This window comes from Orcinus orca, chromosome 10 (assembly GCF_937001465.1).
Source record: "Orcinus orca chromosome 10, mOrcOrc1.1, whole genome shotgun sequence".
NCBI classification, from domain to species: domain Eukaryota; kingdom Metazoa; phylum Chordata; class Mammalia; order Artiodactyla; family Delphinidae; genus Orcinus; species Orcinus orca.
Genome location: NC_064568.1, coordinates 44,994,013 through 45,017,699, shown reverse-complemented (window position 1 = coordinate 45,017,699; position 23,687 = coordinate 44,994,013). Strand labels below are relative to the sequence as shown.

General features: G+C 45.3%; 1 protein-coding gene and 1 pseudogene across 15 annotated transcripts in view; one reads left to right on the top strand and one right to left on the bottom strand.

The window, feature by feature from the left end:
- Positions 1 to 23,687, bottom strand: part of TRAK1 (trafficking kinesin protein 1) — a 162,791-nt gene that overhangs the window by 65,346 nt on the left and 73,758 nt on the right. For all 15 annotated transcript variants that reach the window (XM_033402003.2, XM_049715238.1, XM_033402002.2 and 12 more), the window contains one exon: positions 12,384 to 12,578. Coding sequence is in view for 9 of the 15 variants with exons in the window: in XM_033401995.2 (XP_033257886.1) it covers positions 12,384 to 12,578 (195 nt within the window). In the remaining 6 variants the exon portion in view is untranslated. The remainder of the gene's footprint in view (positions 1 to 12,383; positions 12,579 to 23,687) is intronic.
- Positions 290 to 2,959, top strand: LOC105748409 (hypoxanthine-guanine phosphoribosyltransferase-like; annotated as a pseudogene).

Below are 23,687 nucleotides of genomic sequence, written 5' to 3'. Positions count from 1 at the left end.
TGGTAGAAAATTTAGAGGAAAACTATATAAGTGTGTGTGTGTGTGTGTGTGTGTGTGTGTGTGCGCGCCCTCCTCAGACCCTAACTTGGATACACATTTAAAATTTTCTAGGACATTCACCTAATTAAAGTCAGCAGCCAATGATTTTAATTCCTGCTGTAACTGCCCCCATTATCTGAACATATCTCCTCTCTCCCTTTGGTCCTTATCATGTCTCTTCCTGGCAATGATGGCACGTCTCAAGAGCCCCACAGCAAACCACTAGGCGACCTCTCAGATGTCATTCCTCATGACAGGTGAGCTGAGGCTGGTGTCCTAAGGTTTTCCGAGACTTTATTTTTTTAAAGTTCCCTAAGGTGTTTCTAAAAAGATGATTATAGGCCTCATAAATAAACCGATCAACAGTTAACAGGTTCCTCAAAATCAGCATGTTCAACAAGTTCAATCCAATATTCGGGGCGGGGAGAGTCCAATATTAATTTTCAAAATGAAGATGTAATAAAGGAACAGGAAATGCAAACTCCACAAAGCATCATAGAAAAGTTAGGTGCAGTTAGAAACCCCTTAAACAAAGGCTGGGCCCATTTACCTCACAGTGCTACAAGTTTCAAAAATATTTTATTCATCCCATATCACCATAAAAGCAAAAAATCAATGGATGGATGGATGGTCAACTAATGGCAGGCAGTTTAGCTTCATAGCTAAGAGCGGAGCTTCTGGAGTTGGGCGGCCTGAAGTTTGGTCCAGGATCCTCATTTCCCGTCTCTGTGACTTCTTAGACACCTGAGTCTTATCTGCTCAATGGGGTGACTATACCTGCCGCATAGATGGGGCGAGGCGTTAATTAATTAATGCATGGCAGAGCACTTAGCACAGTGCCTTGGGACAAAGTGAGTTTGCGATAAATGTTAGTTGGGATCATCTTCATCACTCTAATTCCTTAAAAAAGGAAACAAGCCAGTATGAGCAATTAAAAAGAGAGTACAATTTTCTAAGCTGTAATTAGGGAAACGAGGTAGAAACGTCATTTATTAGCTTTTCCCAGCATAATTCATTAGAAGGCATTGAGTTCAAAGTAATGAGCAGACGTGGCAATCTGGGGGTGGGGTGAGGCCATTTACAAATTACTGAACACAACTTACATCAAATCCGAAGACTGCATATACCCAATTGATTTTTTTTTAATTAATTAATTATTTATTTTGGGGGGCTGCGTTGGGTCTTTGCTGCTGCACGCGGGCTTTCCCTAGTTGCAGCGAGCGTGGGCTACTCTTCGTTGCGGTGCGCGGGCTTCACATTGCGGTGGCTTCTCTTGTTGCGGAGCACGGGCTCTAGGCGCACGGGCTTCAGTAGTTGTGGCTCGTGGGCTCTAGAGCGCAGGCTCAGTAGTTGTGGCGCACGGGCTAAGCTGCTTCGCAGCATGTGGGATCTTCCCAGACCAGGGATGGAACATGTGTCCCCTGCATTGGCAGGCAGATTCTTAACCACTGAGCCACGAGGGAAGTCTCCCAATTTACTTTCTTAGAAAATGCGAAAGAAAGCAGAATGTGTATGAATAAGGAAACAGCATCATTTATGGGTGAACTTTATGGGCCTTGAGCAAATTTTAAATTGAACCTCTATACCAAAACTGCCATGTGATAGGCTCAGAAGGATGCAGTAATCCATCCACAACTCTGCAGAGATGGTTCCGAGGTTAAAATACAGGTTTCTCTGCCTTCAAATCCACTTTCCTCCAACATTCCCAAGACTCGAGAGAGTTACAGCCCTTCCTTGGCCCAGGCTTACTGCAGCTGAAAAAGCACCTCCTCCTCCGATGTTCCTGGGCTCCCCCCCATCACTGCCCCACCCCAGGAGGATCAGGAATCGGGACTGGTCCCAGGAGCAGCCTCAGAGAAGACCCCCTCACTCACCCTCATGTTCACACAACACTATTTAAGAAATGCTGACTGCACATCAGACAACAGCCCTTTACAGCTCACTCACGCCTCAGACCCCTGCTACCTAATACCCCCTCACTGGGCAGACAAGGAAAGGGGGCTCAGAAAGTTGAACTCACTTGACCAGGATCACTCAGCAAAAACCAAGAGCAACTGAATCCAAACCGGGCACCAACCACCTCCAAAGCCTTTTCTGTTTATAATTGAGAAAACAGGCCTGGGCTCTGAGCAGCGGCGGCTGGAGCGCTGGGGCGGGCCGCTCTGCTTTCCCAACGCCTCCCGCCGCGCCGCCGCCTCCTGCTCGGCCAGCCGCCGGCTTCTCCTCCCCAGACGGCCCTCAGCCCGCACGCCAGCCGGCTCCGTTACGGCGACCCGCAGTCCCAGCGTCGTGATTAGCGATGATGCACCAGGTTATGACCTAGATTTATTCTGTAGACCTAATCAGTATGCTGAGGATTTGGAAAAGGTTTTTATTCCTCATGGACTAATTATGGACAGGGTGGAACGGCTGGCTCGAGATGTGATGAAGGAGATGGGAGGCCATCACATCGTGGCCCTCCCTCTGTGTGCTCAAGGGGGGCTATAAATTCTTTGTTGACCTGCTGGATAACATCAAATGAACAGAAACAGTGATAGATCTAGACCTATGACTGTAGATTTCATCAGACTGAAGAGCTCCTGTAATGACTAGTCAACAGGTGACATAAAAGTAATTGGTGGAGATGATCTCTCAACTTTAACTGGGAAGAATGTCTTGACAGTTGACGATATAATTGACACTGGCAAAACAATGCAAACCTTGCTTTCCTTGGTCAAGCAGCATAATCCAAAGATGGTCAAGGCTGCAAGCTTGCTGGTGAAAAGGACCCCTCGAAGTGCTGGATATAGACCAGACTTTGTTGGATTTGAAATTCCAGACAAGTCTGTTGTAGGATATGCCCTTGACTACAATGAATACTTCAGGAATTTGAATCATGTTTGTCATTAGCGAAACTGGAAAAGCAAAATACAAAACCTAAGATGAGAGTTCAAGTTGAGTTTGGAAACATCTGGAGTCCCACTGAAATCACCAGGAAAATGATCAAATGTTCTAGTTCTGTGGCCAGCTGCTTAGTAGAGCTTACTGAATGTATCCTCTAAGAATTTTATCCGTTTTGTACTTTAGAAAGGTCAGTGGCTGCATCCGCGAACTCTTTATTTGCACTATGAGCCTATAGACTCTCAGTTCCCTTTGGGTGGGTTGTTGTTTGACTTGTGAATGAAAAATCGCTTAAACCACACCACTATTTAATGACAATATTGAAATTGTATCTGTAAGAAACATTTAAAGAGAAGAATATATTAGTTTTTTAATTGGTATTTTAACTTTTATATATTCAGGAAAGAACAGAAGTGATTGAATATTGTTAATTATACCACTGTGCGTTTAGAAAAGAAGCAGTCAGTTTCATATCAGTGACAGCATTTAGAGGTATCGTCATGTCGGATAAACCATATGTCCTGGAATTATTTTAGTAGGTTTCAGTAGTATTAACTGTATTTTCCCGTTTGTTCAGATTATTTCTGGCGAATCTTTGTCAACAGTTCCTTTTAAATACGGGTCAGTAAGTTCTAAAAACCTACCACTTTTTGAAGTCTTCAATGTAAAAATCCTTAAAATAAAGGCTGTCTCTTTAAAAGAAAAAAAATAATTGAGAAAACATTCAAGGAGTATTTACAAATAAAATTTGAAAGAAAAAAAAAGAAGGGGTAGAATTAAAGGAGATAACTCAAGTTGGCATCGCACAGAGAAAACAAATTGAAAAGATATTTTTAAGAACGATATTAAAAATGATCAGGAGAGTAAGAGTTAAGTTAAAATTACCAATGTGTCTTTTGTGATGTTAAAAAAAATTCTATAGGTATACCTCAGAGATCCTGCGTTTTTGGTTCCAGACCACCACTTTCATAAACCAAATATCGCAATAAAGCAAGTCACATGAAATTTTTGGTTTCAAAGTGCATATAAAAGTTATGTTTGTATTATACTGTAGTCTATTAAGTGTGCAATAGCATTATGTCTTAAAAATATGGACATACCTTAATTTAAAAATAACTTATTGCTAAAAAAAATGCTAACCATCATCTGAGCCTTCAGCAAGTGGTAATCTTTTGGCAACTGTAACATCAAAGATCACTCATCACGGGCTTCCCTGGTGGCGCAGTGGTTGAGAGTCCGCCTACCGATGCAGGGGACATGGGTTTGTGCCCGGTCTGGGAGGATCCCACATGCCGCGGAGCGGCTGGGCCCGTGAGCCCTGGCCGCTGAGCCTGTGCTCCACAACGGGAGAGGCCACAATGGTGAGAGGCCCGCGTACCGCAAAAAAAAAAAAAAAAGATCGCTCATCACATCACCATAACAAATATAATAATAATTTAAACTTTTGAAATATTGAGAGATTTATCAAAATGTGACACAGACACACAAAGTGAGCAAATGCTGTTGGAAAAATGGTGCTGACAGATTTGTTCGTTAAAAAACCTTCAATCTGTAAAAAATGCAGTTAGCTGCAAAGCACAATAAAATGAGGTAGGCCTGTATTGTCAGCTCTGTCAAGAAAGCGGCCCAACTAGGACACTATTCCACCCAGCCCCAGCACATCAACATTCTGGTGCCCAGATTTGGGTTAAATCTTAACAGAGCTCCTTGGAGAGTTGCTGATTCCACGTCTTTGGGCAGGAAAATTCAAGACAGGCCTGCAGTAGCGTGTTGCACAAAAGCAAAAGACCATTCCAAAAGGTCTGGGGTAGAAGTGATAAGGCATAGGCACCTGCTTAAAAGGACATCACCAGCCCGCTTGTGATAATTCGAACACCAAAAAGAAAAGATAGCTAATAACAGTTAAAGGAAAGGGGTTGAGTCTGTAAAGGCCACGAACATCAATGAATATGAAAATAAAAAGGGCAACCAAGTGAACAAGGCAACTGATATATTGCCTTAGGGAAAGGGGAAAATAATAGAGAGACATTTTTAATCCATCTTAAGAAGTAGGGGAGGGCGGGTGTGTATGACTGTTCTCTTTCTGGCACTAATACCTTTTATAAAGCACTGTATGAACATTTCTCTAAGTAGAGTGGCTATGAATAAGCCAACCGCATATGGAATGAGGAGGTAGGTAGAAGAACAGAAAAACCTCATGTTGTGGCCACAACTACCCCCAGGTAGGAGGAGGATCAGATCCTGGGCTGCAAAGTTAGTTATATATTGTCTTTTGTAAGCATTTAAGAGACTCTAATAGATTTGGTCTGCCAAGTTAAGAAGACTCTAATTAAATAAACCTGTAATCAAAGTTAAATGTGTAAAAGAATTGAATAAAATTTCTGAGTTTCTAATTATTAGTTGTGTGAACACATAAGTATTCATATACACATACACAATTTAATAGACTCATATGCATATATATATACATATAAGAATTTTTAAGTTATTCAATCCATTTTAAAAATGACTAAATGCTAACAATTTTGGATTAAATTACTACTGATGCAGTTATGAGTTTGCAGATAACTGCAAATTAAGATGAGTTTCTGATCTTAATTTTTTAAAACACTGCCACTACCAGCCACTGAGCTCCGTGGCAGAAGGCAGGCTGCTAACGAACAGCTTGCTGTCAACTACTCCCTCCCAAACCATCTCCACCTCATTTCAAGCACAGGAAAAGCAGGCACCCGTCCCACCTCCAGGAAGAAGGTGGGGACAGAACAAAGGCAGGAGACGGCACCCAACAGAGACCTACAGACTCAAGTGCACCCCAGCCTGGATGCAGTCCTCATTAAAATCACTCATACATCTGAGAAGGATACAGAGAAGAAACAGAGTTCGGATATGTTGCACGGTTCCAAGTTTGCTTCCTGCAACCTGGGAGGGCTGCACGGGGCATCTCACGCCTGGGACCAGCAGGTCATGTAGCAGACGTCACAGGGTTCAAAACACAAACCAGAAGCTCAGAACACAAACCGTACCTCAGAACCACTACGGCCTGAGCCCATCACCCAGGAGGGGCGGATGGGCTACAAGCTGAGCTGTCATGTCAATTTCCCACCTGAGTCCGTTCCAACTTTGTCTTAGACATGCTGGATTCACATGAAAAGGAAAACGGTCAATCTGTACAGAATCGCTTGCCAAGCATTTCTGTTCTTAAAAGAAAAAGCAAAGATAAATCAGCATTGGAATCTGGAATGATGAGAAAGAGTGAAAGCTGGCAGGTGGCAGGTGACAAAGTAGGCCTAAGGGTCACCGGGTAATCTGCTCACTGGGATAAGTAGCTGGCTGCCCTGCTCACCAGACACTGTGCCCAGGGCTCCTGGTCCCGGTCGGTACCCTGCACGGATGTGGCTGTTTTGGACCTTCAGAGATAAGCCCCTTCAATTCTCCCGGACGCCTGGTGCCCAGGCCCACGCCTGGAGGGGAATGGCAGGGAGGCAGCGCCTTGACCGCGTGTCGCTGACATGTGGGGAGTGATGGTGCAGCCAGAGCTTCTCTGCTTCCATCTTTGACCCTGCAGGCCTCTGTGTAGCTAAAAGCAATGAAAATGGGCCCAAGGAAGAGCCCGCTCACAGGAGGAGCGAGCAAGAGAGGGGAGAAGACACAATTCCAGGGCTCACTCAGGTCCTCACCTGGAAACAAAATTGCCTGAGGTCTTGAGAGCAGCAGAAAGGACACAACCAGTACGTGGGCGTTTACGTGAGAGAAACTCACGGCAACTATTTATAAATATATTATAATGTATACATTTTAGTATTATTTTTGTTAGCAAATGATAATGAAATGTTTTCTCTGGCGATTAGATCCCTTCTCCATGCCCTGTACAACCTCCCCTGACTCCCATCTTTTATCTTTCCTTCCTTCTTTCAACCCCACCTACCACAGTGTTTGTCAGTGCTCCACGTGGCACCCCTCCTGCAAACACACACACACACGCATGCACACAGTGTTTTCTCTTAGGTCACCATCTCATATAACTTCTGACCCCTCCCTTTAGAAGGTCAGCATTGTGTGTTATTGATCCCTTTAATTTGCACAGGCTCAGTGCATATTGCGGTGCCTTTATTTTGGTTTCACTTACAATTTTAGTTAGATGAAGGCAATCTTTGGAAGGGGGCAACAAACAAAATGATCTTTCTATTCTGTACGTTGTTTTTAATTTTGCTTTGTTTTTACAAAAAAAAGAGAAGAAAGGAGAAAAACTTGTTTTTAATTTGAAGAAGATGCTTTTCCATTTTCTCTTATTTAAGAAGCACTTATTAATCACCTACTTAATACAAGGCACTGGGCTGAGGACTCTGGCCTATTCGAACATGAAGTGGACATGGGCTGTACCATAATGGTTGGACTAGATCAACGGCCTTTGATTTTTTTGCCGTTGTTTAAATTAAATGTTACAAAATTAAAATAGGACGGAGAGCTGGTTTAACATGCAGGTTCCCAGACCCCATTCACTCCTCCCACACAAGCAAGGTAGACAACTCAGTACAGGATGCCAACGGAAGGCCTCAAGGGCATCTTGTGTTGGCCCAACCTGGTGCAAAGTCCCTGGTTAGGTAATGAAAGAAAATCAATAATCAGATGTCTTTGCTTCCTTAGCCAGAAAACCTCAGCTGAAACTCAAACAAGTCAAGCTCATGAAAGATTATAGGTACATAACAGGCACTCAATAAATACCTGTTGACTGATTCATTAATCATACTTTACAGCAAAAGCAAACAGTGAGATGCTATCTTGAAACTCTTATTTGCTTCATAACCTTCTCTTCTTAGGAAAAGGATTGTTCCAGATAAACTCAGAGGTGAAGTTGTCAGCAGATCATTTGCACTTGATACAGAGAGAGATTTCTTCTCTCGTCCAATGCTCCTTAACCAAAAAGTTAACAAAAAGCAGTGCTCTTAGAAAAGGAATCAGAAGGAGGCGTAACTACCTACATACCAACACGGCAACCCTCATGGCTGGTGTCCACTAAATGTTATGAGACTAGAAAAATTTACAGCACACAGAGTCATCTCCACTTGAGTTCAGGGAAGCATAACCTATAGACCACAGGACACAGGGGCAAAAATCACAGGGAAGAAAGAAACCTCATCTTGAAATTAAGCTACATCAGGCTAAGTTTCACTTGGGACCGTGACCTTGAGTGAAAGAAAATGAATTTTGAATATGTCAGACACATTTTTATAAATAAATAAGCTACTGACATATTCTAAAGCTGAGGGTTTGCTTTCTTCACGTTTACTAAATGTGTTTTATTCCTAAACTAGAATTTTTTTCTTATTTAGCTTCTCTGAGAGAATGGCTAATTAAGACATAAAGTGAGACCAGACAACCTAGGTTTGAAACTCAGCACCCCACCTTACTAGCTGTGTGATTTGGGGCAAGCTCCTTAACTTCCCTGAACCTCAGTATCCTCATCTGTAGAATAGGGAGAGCAAGACTATTTTATTCAGAGGTCACTGTGAGAATTAAATGAGATACTTGTAAAGCATTAAAAACAGTGCCTGGAGGCTTCCTTGGTGGCGCAGTGGTTGAGAGTCCGCCTGCCGATGCAGGGGATAGGTGTTCGAGCCCTGGTCCGGGAAGATCCCACATGCCGTGGAGCAACTAAGCCCGTGCGCCACAACTACTGAGCCTGCGCTCTAGAGCCCGCAACCCACAACTACTGAGCCCACACACCACAACTACTGAAGCCCACGCACCGACAGCCCGTGCTCCGCAACAAGAGAAGACACCACAACGAGAAGCCCGCGCGCCGCAACTAGAGAAAGCCCGCGTGCAGCCACAAAGACCCAACACAGCCAAAAATAACTAAATAAAATAAAACAGTGCCTGGCACACAGTAAGACTATCCTTTCTTCCTGTTGCACCATCGAATCCTAAATGCTCCATATTTATGGGTACATTTGCTGTGTGGGTCATTTTCATTTTCTGTGTTTCTCAGACTCAACAGGACTGAAAATCCACTTGACTGTTGAAATTTCTCTGAAAAGGTCATTCTACCACCTGGTAAAGGTGGAAACCCAAAGCTTTCTTGCCTCTTCTTAACAAGCCAGGTGAGGGCCAGATTTAAAAGGCAAAGCATCGTTTCTCTCCTCTGGGGGATGACATGTAGGAAAGGGAGATGAGTTTTATCCCACCCAAGGTGTCCACTCTGATCTGTGTAGCAATGGTGTAGGTGACCCTGTTGTCCAATGGTTCTCACCTGGGGGAGCATATCAGAACCCCCTGGGGAACCACTTACCCTGATTCCCAAAGAGAACCACTGCCCTGATTGATGCAGAAAATAAATCTAAAATGAAAGGAAGGTTTACGTTGTCTTCCCACACACCTCACAACTGATTTAATACGCTGGTGAGTCTCAGTGGTGTGAACCATGGCGTGTCCTGGGTTACACGTGTAAACAAACAGATGAAATCCAAAAAGGACACCAGGTACAGAGCAGGGCTCCTAACCTCTGCTTCCTCTGACCCCTGGGCCAGTCCGGCCAGGCTCACAGACCCCTCCTCAGACGAAAGATTTAGAGACGTAAAATAAAATACAAAGGACTACATAGGAAACCAATTGTATGTCAATGCAGTTATTAAAACTTCAAAAAGAAGTCTGCGATATACGTGCCTCTTTATCAATGCACATTAAATAACAAGATCAGCACATCTAATAACGAATGTAATTTCAAAGCAGTGATGAGTAAAGACCTTATTTCTTCTGTATCTGCTTCTTCTGTAGCATGACATGAAAATATCTGTGATTTCTACTGGTGGCAAAGTCACAGGCCCTGGTAATACCACTGTGCTTTGTTTTGTCTATGTTCATAATGAAAGTAAGTGCTGCATTTCAGTTAGAAGTTTATGAAATTAAGGATGTCATTTTTTTTCCTTTACAAGTTAACAGAACTCCAATTTCTCTCTACAGACCCTTTGGGGGTCCCAGGACCTCAGTTTGAAAGCCCTGCTCTAGAGGGCGCTGTATTTAAGTTAAGAGTTAATGCTTGATCATTCACTTAATTGATATTTAGCAAATACCCACTTTGCTCTAAGCGCACGTACCACAGAAAAAATACAGAATTAAGGTTAGACTTGAAGGCAACCATGCTCTAAGAACTTTCAGAATCTCTGCTCAATGTTTATTTTGGTTTTCTAATTTTATTATAATTTGTGTTATGCACTGCCAAATCCACCAGGATTTTTTTTCTCTCTCTCCTTTAAATATATCACTAGAAGCAAAACAAACAAACAAATAATAACAAGCCACAATGTCTGTTCAAGTATACTGTTAAAAGGATGTTAGAAGCTATAGATCAGTGCTACGGAATAAATACTATGAGCCCTCCACACCTCAATTTCCTTGATAATAAAATCAGCCTGGCCCAAACTGTAGACATTTTACAGGGATGAGATGAGCCAATTCATATGAAAGGTCTCTGACAACAGTGAAGTATTATCCTTGGGTGGTGTTCCAATCATACTGTGAATGTAAGTGATTAATCAGTGTGTGTATGAGGGACCCGGCAGCCTCCCTCAGCAGAAATGGCCAAGCGGAGTCCTGCAGAATCATAGGAGGGTCTGTTAAGGAAGAGTAAGTAACACACAGGGATTTCTGGAAAAATAACTCTGCTGTGAATTCTACTGTGAAGCAGTCTGGAGAAACCAAATACAAAACCTACCAGGGAGGTCACCCAGGACGCGGTTTTCCACACAATACCACATGTCCCTGGGCATACAGATACCGTGAGTAAACAAAAGTGACTTGTAATGAGCCTCCTCTAGGCTACAAGATACGCTGGAAGTTCTGAAGCGTCAACTTGACCATTAGTTCAAGTCTAATGTGCTTCATATCTGCCCTGGTGTAGACTATTCTATTTTTACTCCTATCAAAACTGACCGTCTGCAGTGCTCACAAACAGACTGTAGGGTTTGCATGAAGTATAAAAACACAGGCCAATTTAAACAAAATTCCTTCCTTACTAATATCTAATAGAGAAAAATGTGAAAATAGCCCAGATACATGCTAAAGAAGAAACTTGCAAGTTCGACTTGTTTATTATTAATGATTTCACAAATTCAAGAATATTGGAGATTGGTTTGTATTAGCAAAAATAATTACAGAAAACTTTACAGATGCACAAAACGCTGGGTCTTTTTCCCCCCACTTTATTTATTTATTTATTTATTTATTTTGAATAAGTCAGTTTTGAACCAAGTTATCTCGAAGTAGAAGCAGGACTGCTGTACACTTTTTTTTTTTAAAGGTGACACGATGATACACGGATATGTAAATGATGTCACTTTCAAAGTGACATCACTAATTTAGACTAGGTTCAAATTAACTTGAATTTTAAGTCAGGAGGGTCAAAACAAGAGAGAACTGGTCTTCCCAATCTCACAGGGCTGCCGTGAATTTCTAAAGAGAAAAATTACATCAAAATTACATCTTGAGTGAACGTCAGAGATATCATTGGTATGTTGTAAATGAACTAGACCTCAATCTAAAAACAAAAAAGCAATATCACTGGTATGAATCTTTTTAATTATCGTATATTTTTCAGATCTGCAAAATCAAGTTTCACATCCTTGTCATCACAAACACACTGAAAGAAGCCCCACCTAGTGTACTGCTCACCCTAACAGGTGTCAGCTCTGCAGCCCACGGCAGGACCAGTTTGCGGCTGCAGCAACATTTTGCCTCTCCTGAATAACCAGCTTAGTGGGCTTTCACACAGAAATCAGCAGCCTTGATATGTCAGGCTATGTCCTATAAACACTGAGCAGCCTAGAGATTCCCAATACCTTGGGTTTTAAATGCAGACAAGCTCCTCCCCAACACAAGTTTCTAAGGATTTACATGGAAGGAAATGGGAGCATTTTTTTTTTTTTTGGCCCTGGCTAGGGAAGTCCCTGGGAGCATTTTCTTTTTTTTTTTACCATCTTTTTGTTGTTGTTGTTGTTAGTAAACTTTTATTTAGTTAGTTTTTGGAATTTTATTTATTTATTTTTATACAGCAGGTTCTTATTAGTTATCTATCTTATACATATTAGTGTATATATGTAAATCCCAATCTCCCAATTCATCCCACCACTGCCCGCCCCCGCCCCGCTTTCCCCCCCTTGGTGTCCATACGTTTGTTCCCCATATCTGTGACTCCATTTCTGCCCTGCGAACGTGGGAGCATTTTCTATTCTTCAATATGGTTAAGAGAAAGCTGGTTTAAAGGAAAACTCATCCTTGTCCCCACTACTCTGACATTTCTATCCAGAAGACTCAAAGTCAAGGCCTTTTATGGGGCTAAATCCCACGGCCGCATTTCTTCAAGTACTTTCCACAGATGGCAGGCTGCAAGATGCAGCGGCCAGGACAAGCGCTCACGTGCGGCCGTGGCTAAGGAGGACAGGGCATCACAAGAAAGGGGAATCACTCACGGAAGTACTTCAGCGTCTCCTCAATCTGCTCGGTCGTGAGGTCAATGTTGGCATCCGGAGAAATGAGGGGGGTATGAAGCCAGTCGTCGTGGTCATAACCGTAGATGGTGTCAGCTCTTAGCTTGTAATGGGGCAGCTGCTCCTCCAGCAGGCTGATGATCTCAACTTCCGGAAGGTCAGTGCTGTTGCACACGTCTGGAGGGGATAAGATGGAGAGATGAAAGCCCGACCTGGTGGTGGCCCCGCCGCTGCTGGTGACCTAACCCTGGGGCCTACAGCCAGTGTCTTGGCTACTTACCCGCAGCACAGAGAGGCCAGATGAGGCCACATCAGAGATCCTTTTCCAATTTAAATTCTACTCTTGAAACTAGGAGTTATGCATGCTTACTGCCAGACCTACCTGAAATAGTTCCTGCTTGTTTAGCTGCCCACTTTCTGTGATGTAAAGCCAAATTTCTTGTGCTTTCACCATTTGGGCTAAGTCTTTCTTTCCAACCCTTTCTCTGGCCATTCTCTCAATGACTCTACAATTAAGCCAAACCAGTTATAATTTCACCAATATGCCAAACTTCTTCCTGCCACGATTCAAACCGTGTCTCCACATAGATAAGATTTTGCCTTTGTTTGATTCATTCATTCACCTGTTCATCCTCCTGCATTTCCTTCCATCCACCGATCCATCCATCCATCACCATCCAACTATATCCTGAGTCCCACAGTCACAGGAGACACGATGCAAAATGCAACAGTCATGGTCCTGCCTTTGCAATGCTTGTATCCTCATGGGGCTCCCAGCCATTAAACCAACAAGTGGCCCTCCGTCAAGGCACAGCTCGAATACCACCTCTCCCCCGACAGAATGGTGTTTTGAGCATACCAGGCAGTATTAACCAGTCTTCCTCAGGAAGAATGTGGACACCTTTGCCCAGAAGAAGGGCTATGCCAGAGACTTACCAAAATCCCCATCTCCTTCGTATTTAATAAGAAGGCTGCACGGCGGCCAAAAAAATTACGGAATCACAGGTAAAGAGAGCGTTCAGTGGCCAACTTCCCCCCTTCTGGGGCAGGAGCCCAGGGAAAGCACCTGCTAGCCACCCCCCCCCCACCCCCGCAAACCTCCTACCACTCCACGCTACCCGTTCTTACTTAATTCAACATATAAAGCTTCACTGCAGGACATTTCGACTCAGGAAGTCCACATGGCTTTTCAAGTGCTTGCAGAAGGAGTTATAAGTGGAAAGTAAAGACATCTCAAATTTTACTTGGAGCTCTGGGGACTGGAGGGGGACATGTGAACGCTCAGCATTCTCTGCCGCATGTGGGAAATGTCACAGCCAGCGCACTTGGCATTTCAGCCAGCCCCCACCAGGCTGGAGCTGCTCAGACACTCTGCAAAGGTCTGCGGAGAACAGAGAGATGCCCTCCCCTCGGTCAGGGCCAGCAGCCCAACCTCAAGGCAGAAGATGTCTCATATCTCTTTATCATCTCCCACCAACGACAAAACACCCTCCAAAAGGCTCCAGCTGAGCTCCTAACTAAGGAAGTACTTCCTCGTCTCACAGTCGAGTGGGGAGTAAGTTCCCACAAAGCTCATCTCGAGGTGAGGCCTCACAACCATAAAATGACGAGCATCTGGCTGAGGGGATACAGGGTCAAGGAGGGATGACACCCAAACGATGGCATCTCTTGGCTAACCATAGATCTGCTCCACAAAAGCCCACGCCAGCCTGTCCCTAGGAGAACGGGCAGGGTACCAACACATTCCTGCGTGACGCTCCCACACGACAGGCTAGAATCTTCTGGTGTCACTGCCATTTGGTGGTGGGAAAGGCAACGGACTCCAAAAAATAAAAATAAAATCCCTTCTAAGAACACCGTGTTACTTGTGAGCACACTGGCAGCTGCTCAAACGCTGAGACTCCCCTGTCCTTCCAGGTTCCCAGGGCTGAAGGTCAACATATTTACAGTGTGGGTCCTTGTGCCCAAGAGGTATCGTTTTCCTCAAAGCGTATGATGACCAGCGAGATCAAGTATCCAAAGGTGAGGCTGTGTCAAAAAGCCTTTTTAAAAAACTCCGAATGTTTGATTTTTCCGTAATGTGACCCGCCATGTAAACGTCAACAAGTTTTCAGCTGTGTGGCAGGCCCAGAGAATTAGGAGACGATTATAAAGACTGCCCAGGGAGCTTTCCTGGACCCTGGCTGCAGGGCTAGGGGCCCCAAGGACCCCCTGTGGAGCGGGACACCACCTCTGCCACATGGAGAAGACACATCTGAGGCCTGAGGTTGGGTAAACATAATATGAGAGCCTTTGAGAATTCCCCCGGAGTGCTTTCACCGTGCCAAGCACCAGGCCAGGAGCCTTCAGTGCATTCTCTGACCCTCCCGGCAACCCGCGACGTAGCTAATATTTGCTCTGACTGATAGGTGAGGAAGCTGATTCACAGGAGCTGTGGAATATCTTGTAGGGCAAGGTCACCTGGCTAAATAAGTGGTAGGTTGTGTACGAGAAGCCTCAGCCGTCTGACTGTGAGCTGTGCCCTTCCCTCTGCCATCTGCTGCCCGTCTCCCAGGCGAGAGCACTAGAAATGCTGGGGGATTCCCAGGCTATTCTCAACGGGAAGTTTTCGTTCTCAACAGGTACAGATTTCCTAAGTATGGTAGAGGTGTCCAACTAAACACACTGACAAATCAGGGAGGTGTCTGGATGATTTTTCCTTCCAGAGCGTAGGAAGTAGAGACAAGAACTGAAGTAGCTTGTCTGCCAACCCACCCCCACCCCTGGCGCTTACTCAAGCTCAGTGCGTGAAAGGGCACTGCTGGCCTCACCTGGAGGAAAGGAACCTTTGAATGCTCTCTACGGTCATCATTTCTCCACTGCTCCAGCTCACACTATTAACAAGCTATACCATGGAGTCTCGGGTAAGTCTCAAATGAAGGGCATCCACCTCCTGAGTGAACCCAGGCCCCGAAAGGTCCATGGCTTCTGGCAGATCGACAGCAACAGCAGCCCGGAACCCACCGACCCCCAGCCTGGCAAACCATCGAAGGCCAGGCTCACCCAGGCAAGTCGGGTGGACTTAGGCTCAGCATCCTCCCCTTCTCCAATTACAACAGCCCCATGGATGCCGGCTCCATCTGTGAAAGACACTTTTAAAATCACAGTATTGCCCTGCTTTAAAAACCTCCCAGCTCCCTATAAAGTGCTTCATGATTCAGCCCGCACTTTCCCAAGACAGAGTCTACTGACTGCTTCCCGATATCCAATTTCTGCTTCTTTCTTTTGGTAAAGTCACCCCGAAGGTGTGGCTGGGCACGTGGCCACGCAGCTAAAAACTACATTTTCCACCTTTCCTTGCAGTAAGGTCAGTCCATATGCCTGGTTAACAGGATGTAAACAGAACTTCCGAGTCAGACCCTATCCAACTGTCGAAATGCAGAGATGGGGTGGTGCTGGAGGAGCCGCCTTCAACTGTATAAGCAAAGGCAGCACCTAGGGGGTTACCAGAGCAAACCTGGGTGCCTCGGACAAGCGGATAGGGGCAGCACTGCTGGGCCATCTACCACTTGGACTTTTAAGAGAGAAAGAAATACACATCTACCTTATTAAAGCCACTTCTCAAGTATCCCTTCAGTGAAGCCACACCAACTTTTTGCCATCCTCCAAACACATTTGTGCACAAACTTTGGTTTGGACACCAGCTGTTCTAGCTGTCTGGAATGCCCTTCCCTGCCAGCAAACTCCATCGCAAAATATCACTCACATTCACCCCATATTTCAAGCTTCCCTTGACCTCTCCCCTCTGGCTATGTGTTTAGTACAGAGATTATCTCACTACAATGTGACATGCGTTTTCTAACAGAGAGTCCCTGGGGAGGAGCTCTGAATTACCCCTTAACATCTAACCCAGCCCTCAGCATCACGCTGGGCAACAGGAAGTGCTCCGTAAGCGCTGGATGAATGATGGGAAAAGGGAGGAAGAATCAGCAATGGGTGGCAAGCCTAGTCGGACAAACACCCAGCCTTTAGCATGGGGGAGGTGGAGCCATCTAGTGTCCATGTCTTTTCAAGTCTCACTCAGTATCTCCGTCCAGCACGGAGGAAAGTCCCCACGGGGAAGTGAATGTCGCCTCAACCACTCAGCAAACGCGAATCCAATCCAATGTCCAGCATTCTTATAGCACCACCCTGGGAGCAGAATGTAAGACCTCTTTTCACCTCTTCAGAGCTATAACCCTTCCTAGCTTTCTCCAAGGCATAAGGTTTGAAGCGGGTCCTCCTGTCCAAGGATGGGGGCTTCACTGAGGGCTGTGGGAGGTGGGAGAGGGCCCTGAGGGTCTGGGGCTGTAGGTCCAGCTATGTCCACTCTCCACCTGACTTGGGCTAGATCCATAACCCCCAGAGGGGGCTTGAAGGAGACCCCCTCCATCTAAGCATTTGCCCTGATGCAAAGGTGACACGCCAGGTTCATGAAACGTGCCAGGCGCCCCAGATGATGCATACACTTTACAGCAGAGACTGCAGCTCTAAATTAGTGTCCAACGTTTAAAAATCAGAGAATCTCATGCAGAAATACAGATCCCTAGCCTGTTGGAAAAAGCCAGCATATCTAGGACCACACACTTATAGGCTCTGAGTGGTGGCCACCTCCAGATGGGCGGGGGGGGTAGCTCCACTGGGGTTTCTGGGCCTTCTGCCTGTACACAGGAGCTGAGGGCGCTGGGCCCAGGAGAACAGAGAGCTTGCAAGGGAGAGGACAGTATCCTGAACACTCCCCCAGGCTCCGGAAATCCTAGGAAAAACAGCAGGGGGAGAGGTGAGGATAAAAAGAGGGAGAGAGTGCAGTGCTGGACAAAGGGGAAGAGCTTGGCCAGAGAAAATCTGGCAAAATCAAAGTAAGAGAGGAACAGAAGGGCACAGGAAAGGAGGAAGGAGGAAAGCCAGACCCTGAAGCAGGCCAGCCAGTACCACGACTGCCACCTGCTGGCAAGTGCCTGAGGCCCTGGATGCAGCAAGAGCTGCTCCAGGAGTTTGGAGAATGGGCTCCCAGCCCTGGCCCTGCCCCCAACTTCGCCATGTCACCCGCAAGTCACGTCTTGGTTTATCTGGGACTTTGTCTCTCCATCTGTAGAACAAAGGCATCAGGTTGCAGAAAAGCTCTTTTTCTACCCAAAGTGTCTCTGAGCCACCAGGCTGTGTCTGGGGGTGGCCGCCACTCCCAGCACACCCCGCCTCCACCGAGGGGGGCCCATAGCACCTGGATATGCTGACTTCTTCTGAGAGGGCGGGGATCTGTATTTTTACATAAGATTCCCTGATTTTTAAATGTTGGACGCTAGTTGAGAATTCTGTAGATACCTGAGGTCAAATTAAACACATGTGCCTCCGGTTTGCACGCCGGGGTTTCCCATCCTGGTGTCTAACTCTGGGCCTTGGGAGAAGGTTCCAGACGACACTAAAGGTGACAAGCAAAGAACGTGACCCCAGCCCGTGCTTGAAGAAGTTCTGGCTAGGGTCCTAAGCCCCTGTCATTACCCATTAACCTTGGCAGTGACTGCAAACCCATAGCCATGTTTTAAAGTCTTCACAAGAGGAGGCAGCTCACCTACTCAGGTGCCTGCAAATCATTCTGTACAGACTTGGAAACAACGCCTTTTTCTTGAGTTACTAGGATTAAAGGGCATGGGCTCAGAGACTCACACACAGGCCATACTGGTGCCAGGGACACACCTGATACTTTGCAACTGGTATCTGCCAGACGTCCTTCTGGAAAATTCTTCTCTATCATAGGGTCACATAGTTAAGAGCCTCACCTAAGCTTCGTCGGGGAACTCAGTGTTAGTCATTATTCTCTAGAATACCACAAAAGTTGTGATTTCACCAACTACAAAAGGACCTTTAAAACTAGAAATTACTGGCTCAACCACGTCATTTAATAGGAGAGGGCTGCACTCAGAGAGGCTGAGGAGGTGGCTGAACGTCACAGAGCAGCCAGTAACAGACGTGAGACCAAGGCACGGTCCGCTGCATGGCCCCCCGCACCAGGAGCCTCAGGAAGCGGCAGGACCACCCCGCAGGCTGACATTCTCCACTGTTTACCCAGCACCCTGCCTGGTAACCAGTAAAATGCTCAATAAACATTTTGCTGAACGATACAAACCACTTGTATCTATTCCTGCATTTCACTTACTCTCACAAACCAGCAGGCAGAGCAGGGGGAAGGGCGGGAACACATTTACAAACCAGGAAACCATGGTCCCAAAGGTTACACGAGGAGCCCAAGTCATTCCACTAGGAAGTGACTGAGCCCACTGCACACACATCCCTGTCCCCCAACACCGTCCCCCCAACTCTAATCCACACACGACTCGCTGCAACTCTCTGAGGCCCCTTGAGAGGATCACCTAGGGAAGGAACCTGCAAGAAAGCATTTCTCCTCCCTTCACTCGTTTGTGGGCATTTCAGCAGAACTGGGGGACCCTCCCGAGAACTGAGCCTGGGGTGATGGTGCCCCGGGGCAGACAGCACTTCTGTAATGAGCTCTTTATATGCTCCTTCGGTTCTACCACAGACCTTCTGTGCCAGGATCTATGAGGGTGGGATCCAGGAGCTGGCTTTTACGTCAAGTTCTCCAGGGGGATCTCGCCCATCAACATTTGAGAGTTGACAGCCCCTTGTGATTTCCATTAACTAAATTTGCTTTCTTTAAAAAAAACTGAGAAATAAGGCCTGTGGCTCAACGTTCAAACGGTCTAAAAGGGCAACGTGGTCCCCTCGCGCGTCCCTCCCACGCACCTGCACTCTCCCCACTTCCACCCGAGACTTTTCAGACCCCTCCCCAGGGCTGGCGTGAGCTCACACCCAAGCCAGCCTCTCCCAGCCCTGCCACTTACAGAAGGGGACACTGAGACCCTGCCAGAGATGCGGGGACCTGGGCGAGGTCTCGTGGCTGAGCAGTGTTGGCACTGGACGCCAGGTCTCCCGATGCCTTCCTGTCCCCACCATCCTGAGTTCACCTCCCGACACACTACCTCCTGCTCACATTCCAGCCCCACAAGGACATGACGGGGACAAGATTTCTCTTCTCTTCCTTGATGCCTCGCTGTGAGCAGTAACCAGTGTCTCCAGAGACATTCGCATGGAAGCAGAGAGGCCAAGGTAATCAGGATTCAGAGAGAGAAACAAAACCTGACGCTGGAAGGGCCGTGGCCTTACCTGCCACCAGAAGTGACTCTTTCTAAGAAAAAGGATAAACAATGACCCCGGTTCAGTTCCACACAGATGGGGTGTCAGGTTCTGAGCTGTGGCTTGATCACACACGACACCAGCTCCCCATGACAGCAGCACAAACGGAGACGGCCGAGCCGCCCAGCGGCCGCCTTCACGAGCAGGGTCTCCAACACAAGGCTGAAGTGCCGCCTCGTGCAACTGAACGTGGCCCCGTCCACTCAGACTCGCCAGCGTGTTGTGCAACCAGAGGGCAGGAAGAGGCGGGACAAAGCAAAGTCAGAAGAACCCTGCTATGGAGGCCCCCGGATGTCAAACTGATTGCAGTGTTTTGCAGAAATAGTGACTCCAATGGGCTTGGCACAGAAATCTACAAAAGCAGACGATACCACATTACAAGATAGATTGATTCTAACACTAAGACATAAAGCTAGAACTGCACAGAAATTTTATTTTAAAAGGAAAAATTAATGTGTTAATTTTGAGTTAAACCTGCAGGAAAATGCTCAGAAAATGGGGTGGGGTGGGGTGGATTAATATTCATTTGAATTTGTTTTACTAGGAAATAAATAGAAAAAAATACTTTGGTTTTCCAGTTTTCTTTTTTTTTTTTTCTTTTTATTTTTTTTTTCAGTTTTCTTGATAATTTCTCTTAAAAGCGTACATATTATATATCTTATAATTATTAAATTACCAGGCGAAAATATTTACATGAAAATAGCCAGTGTCAGTGTGATTGTAATTAATGCGCTCACAGCTGAATTAGTGTTTAGACAGATGGAGCTGGTGGAAATTGGAACGACACTTGCAGTAAACGGTTTGACAGCATGTTTGGAGAACCAAAATTCTGCCATGACCCTCAAACAAGTAATCTCCCATATGGGATTAAAAATGAGAGCGGAATCCAAAAAATCTGAAGGGCAAAATACATAAGTGTGTTTATAGTACATACCTGATAAAGTTAAAAACATGCACAACCAGGTTCCTTGAAAAGTTAAACAGAATTACCATATGATCCAGCAATTCCGCTTCCAGGTATATACCCAAAAGAAGTAAGAGCAGGGACGTGACCAGATATTTGTATACCGGGTTCATAGTAGCATTATCACAATAGCCAGAAGGTAGAAGCAACCCAAGGGTCCTTTAGTGGATGAACAGATGACAAAATGTGGTAGATATGTACAATGGAATATTATTCAGCCTTACAAAGGAAGGAAATTCTGACATAAGCTACAATATGGATGGACCTTGAGGACGTTACACCAACTGAAACAAGCCAGTCACAAAAGGACAGACACTCTGAATCCTCCTGTGGGGGCTGTTAGAGGAATCAAATTCAGAGACGGAACGCAGAAAGGTGGCTGCCAGGGGCTGGAGGAGCGGGGAAGAGGCATCTGTGTTTAATGGGTGCAGTTGCATCTGGGGAAGATGATGAAGTTCTGGAGATTTACAGAGGTGATGTGTGCACAACAAGGTGAAGCGTACACTTAAAAATGGCTAAAATCGGGTTTCCCTGGTGGTGCAGTGGTTAAGAATCCACCTGCCAATGTAAGGGACCTGGGTTCGAGCCCTGGTCCGGGAAGATCCCGCATGCCTCGGAGCAGCTAAGCCCGTGCGCCACAACTACTGAGCCTGCGCTCTAGAGCCCGCGAGCCACAACTACTGAAGCCTGCGCGCCTAGGGCCCGTGCTCCACAACGAGAGAAGCCACCGCAATGAGAAGCCCGCGCACCGCAGTGAAGAGTAGCCCCCGCTCGCCTCAACTAGAGAAAGCCTGCGCGCAGCAAAAGACCCAACACAGCCAAAAAAAGAAAGGCGAAAATGGTAAACTTTATGTTATGTATGTTTTACCATTATTTTTTAAAAATAAATAAAAGATGACCACTCTACTCATGTTATCTCCCAATGTACGGTTTTTGTTGGTTCTGGTTACAAAGTCACATAACTCCTGTTCTTTTTAGTGTCCCATTTTGTAGAACACAAAGTTTTTCAGAAGCAAATATATTGTGCTACAGCAAGAATGCCTGTATAAAGTTTAATTTTTGTGCAGTCAAATTTTTTTCCACCAGTTTTACTGAGATATAATTGACTTACAGCACTGTATTAAGTTTAAGGTGGACAGCATACTGATTTGACTTACACACATCATGAAATGATTATCACAATAAGTTTAGGCAACATTCATCACCTCATATAGATACAAAATTAAAGAGAGAAAAAATTGTTTCCGTGTGATGAAAACTCTTAGGATTTACTCTCAACAACTTCCATATATAACAACAGAGTTAATTATATTTATCATGTTGTACATTACACCCCTAGTACTTATTTATCTTATAACTGGAAGTTTGTACCTTTTGACAGCCTTCATCCAGCGCTCCCTCCCCCGAAGCACCCATCCCCCCCTTTGGTAACCACAAATGTGATCTCTGTTTCTATGAGTTTTTGTTTGTTTGTTTCTGAAGTACAACTGACCTACAACACTATGTTAGTTACACAACATAGTAATTCAATATTTCTATATATTTCAAGATGATCACTAGGATAGGTCTAGTCACAGACTGTCACCAACCAAAGATACTACAAAACTACTGACTATACTCCCCACACTGTACATTTCATACCGTAAATCATTTGTTTTGCAACTACAAGTTTGCACCTCTTAATCTCCCCTTGATCATTTTCTTTGTAATCCTAGCCTTTGGATGGCCTTCCCCATCTCAAGATTACTAAAATATCCAGCAATATTTACTTCTAGCACTTCTATGGCTTCATTCTTAACATTCTATCTTTGAATCACCTGGATTTTATCGCGTTTGAAGGAGCTATATAGGGATCCAGCTGTACTTTTTATAATGATAACGAACAACAGCAATAATAATGGCAAATGTTTATGGATGCTACCATCTCCAAGCATTTATCTCCACTGACTCATTTAAACTTCCCAACAGCCCTAAGAGTGGAGACTATTATCATCCCCACTTTACAGAAGGGGAAACTAAGGCACAGAGGTTAAGTAACTGGACGCACATCACGCGGTAAGTATTAGACCTGGCTTTCTCACACAGAGTCTGGACCCATTGGCCACAGCCACCACCCACGCTGCCTCTGGCCCTCTGGTGGCACTGATTAAATAATTCCTCCGTGTAACTCTCTTTTCTCTAAATTCTCCTCCTCCTCCCAACTTCCACTCTCTTGAGTATTTTGCTTTGAGACTTCCTAAAACATAGCACATCGCTAAAGCTTTACTTTTGACCTATTCAGAGACTTTGTCTTCAAATGTCAGAAGTGACTGATCTTACTTTTGTCCTGCCTCCTGGTGGTTCTACTCTCGAGGTTCTGTTAGTTACCTGTCTTTTGTTTTATAGAATATGTGTCACCAGATTCTTTTTTTTTTTCCCTAGTGATTTAGGGCTGAGTTTCCTCCAAGTGCTGGGAATGGAGGGTGGCAGGCACTAGGCAGGGTGGCCTCCAGCTATGAGTTACCATCACCATTTACCCTTTTGTTTGTTTTGTTTGTTTGTTTTGCAGTACGCGGGCCTCTCACTGCTGTTGAGATTTAAGCAATGGAATGGTGAGGCTTTCCCAAAGGCTGCCTTCCTACAGCCTGGAACTTGGACATGATAGCTGGAGCTTCAGCAGCCTTCTAAGACCATGAGGTGACCTTAAGGATAGAAACCACGAGTATGGTGGAAATGAAGGACACGAGGAGTCCAGGCCTTTGAGGACAGGAGGGCCACACCAGCACTGCAGAGCCTCCCTCTGAACTTCTTTTACGTGAAAGAAAAATAAATCCTATCAGGTGAAGGCACTGTTCTATGCAGCTAAGCTTAAGCCTTGCTGATACAGGTAGTTACCTTTAAATTACTAGGAGGTAAATCTGTATTTCTCTCATTATCTGTAGCAAAAATAGGATAACTTGCTTATACTTCATCTCACTAATCTTCCTTCCCCCTCTTAGGTTGTGTTGCTCTAATCTGGGGGTTCAGATCCAATTTCCTGTTTTCAAATTATTAACTGTTTACACTTAACCTTTGCGTTCTGGTTTCCAAAAACATTTACACCCAATATTTACAGT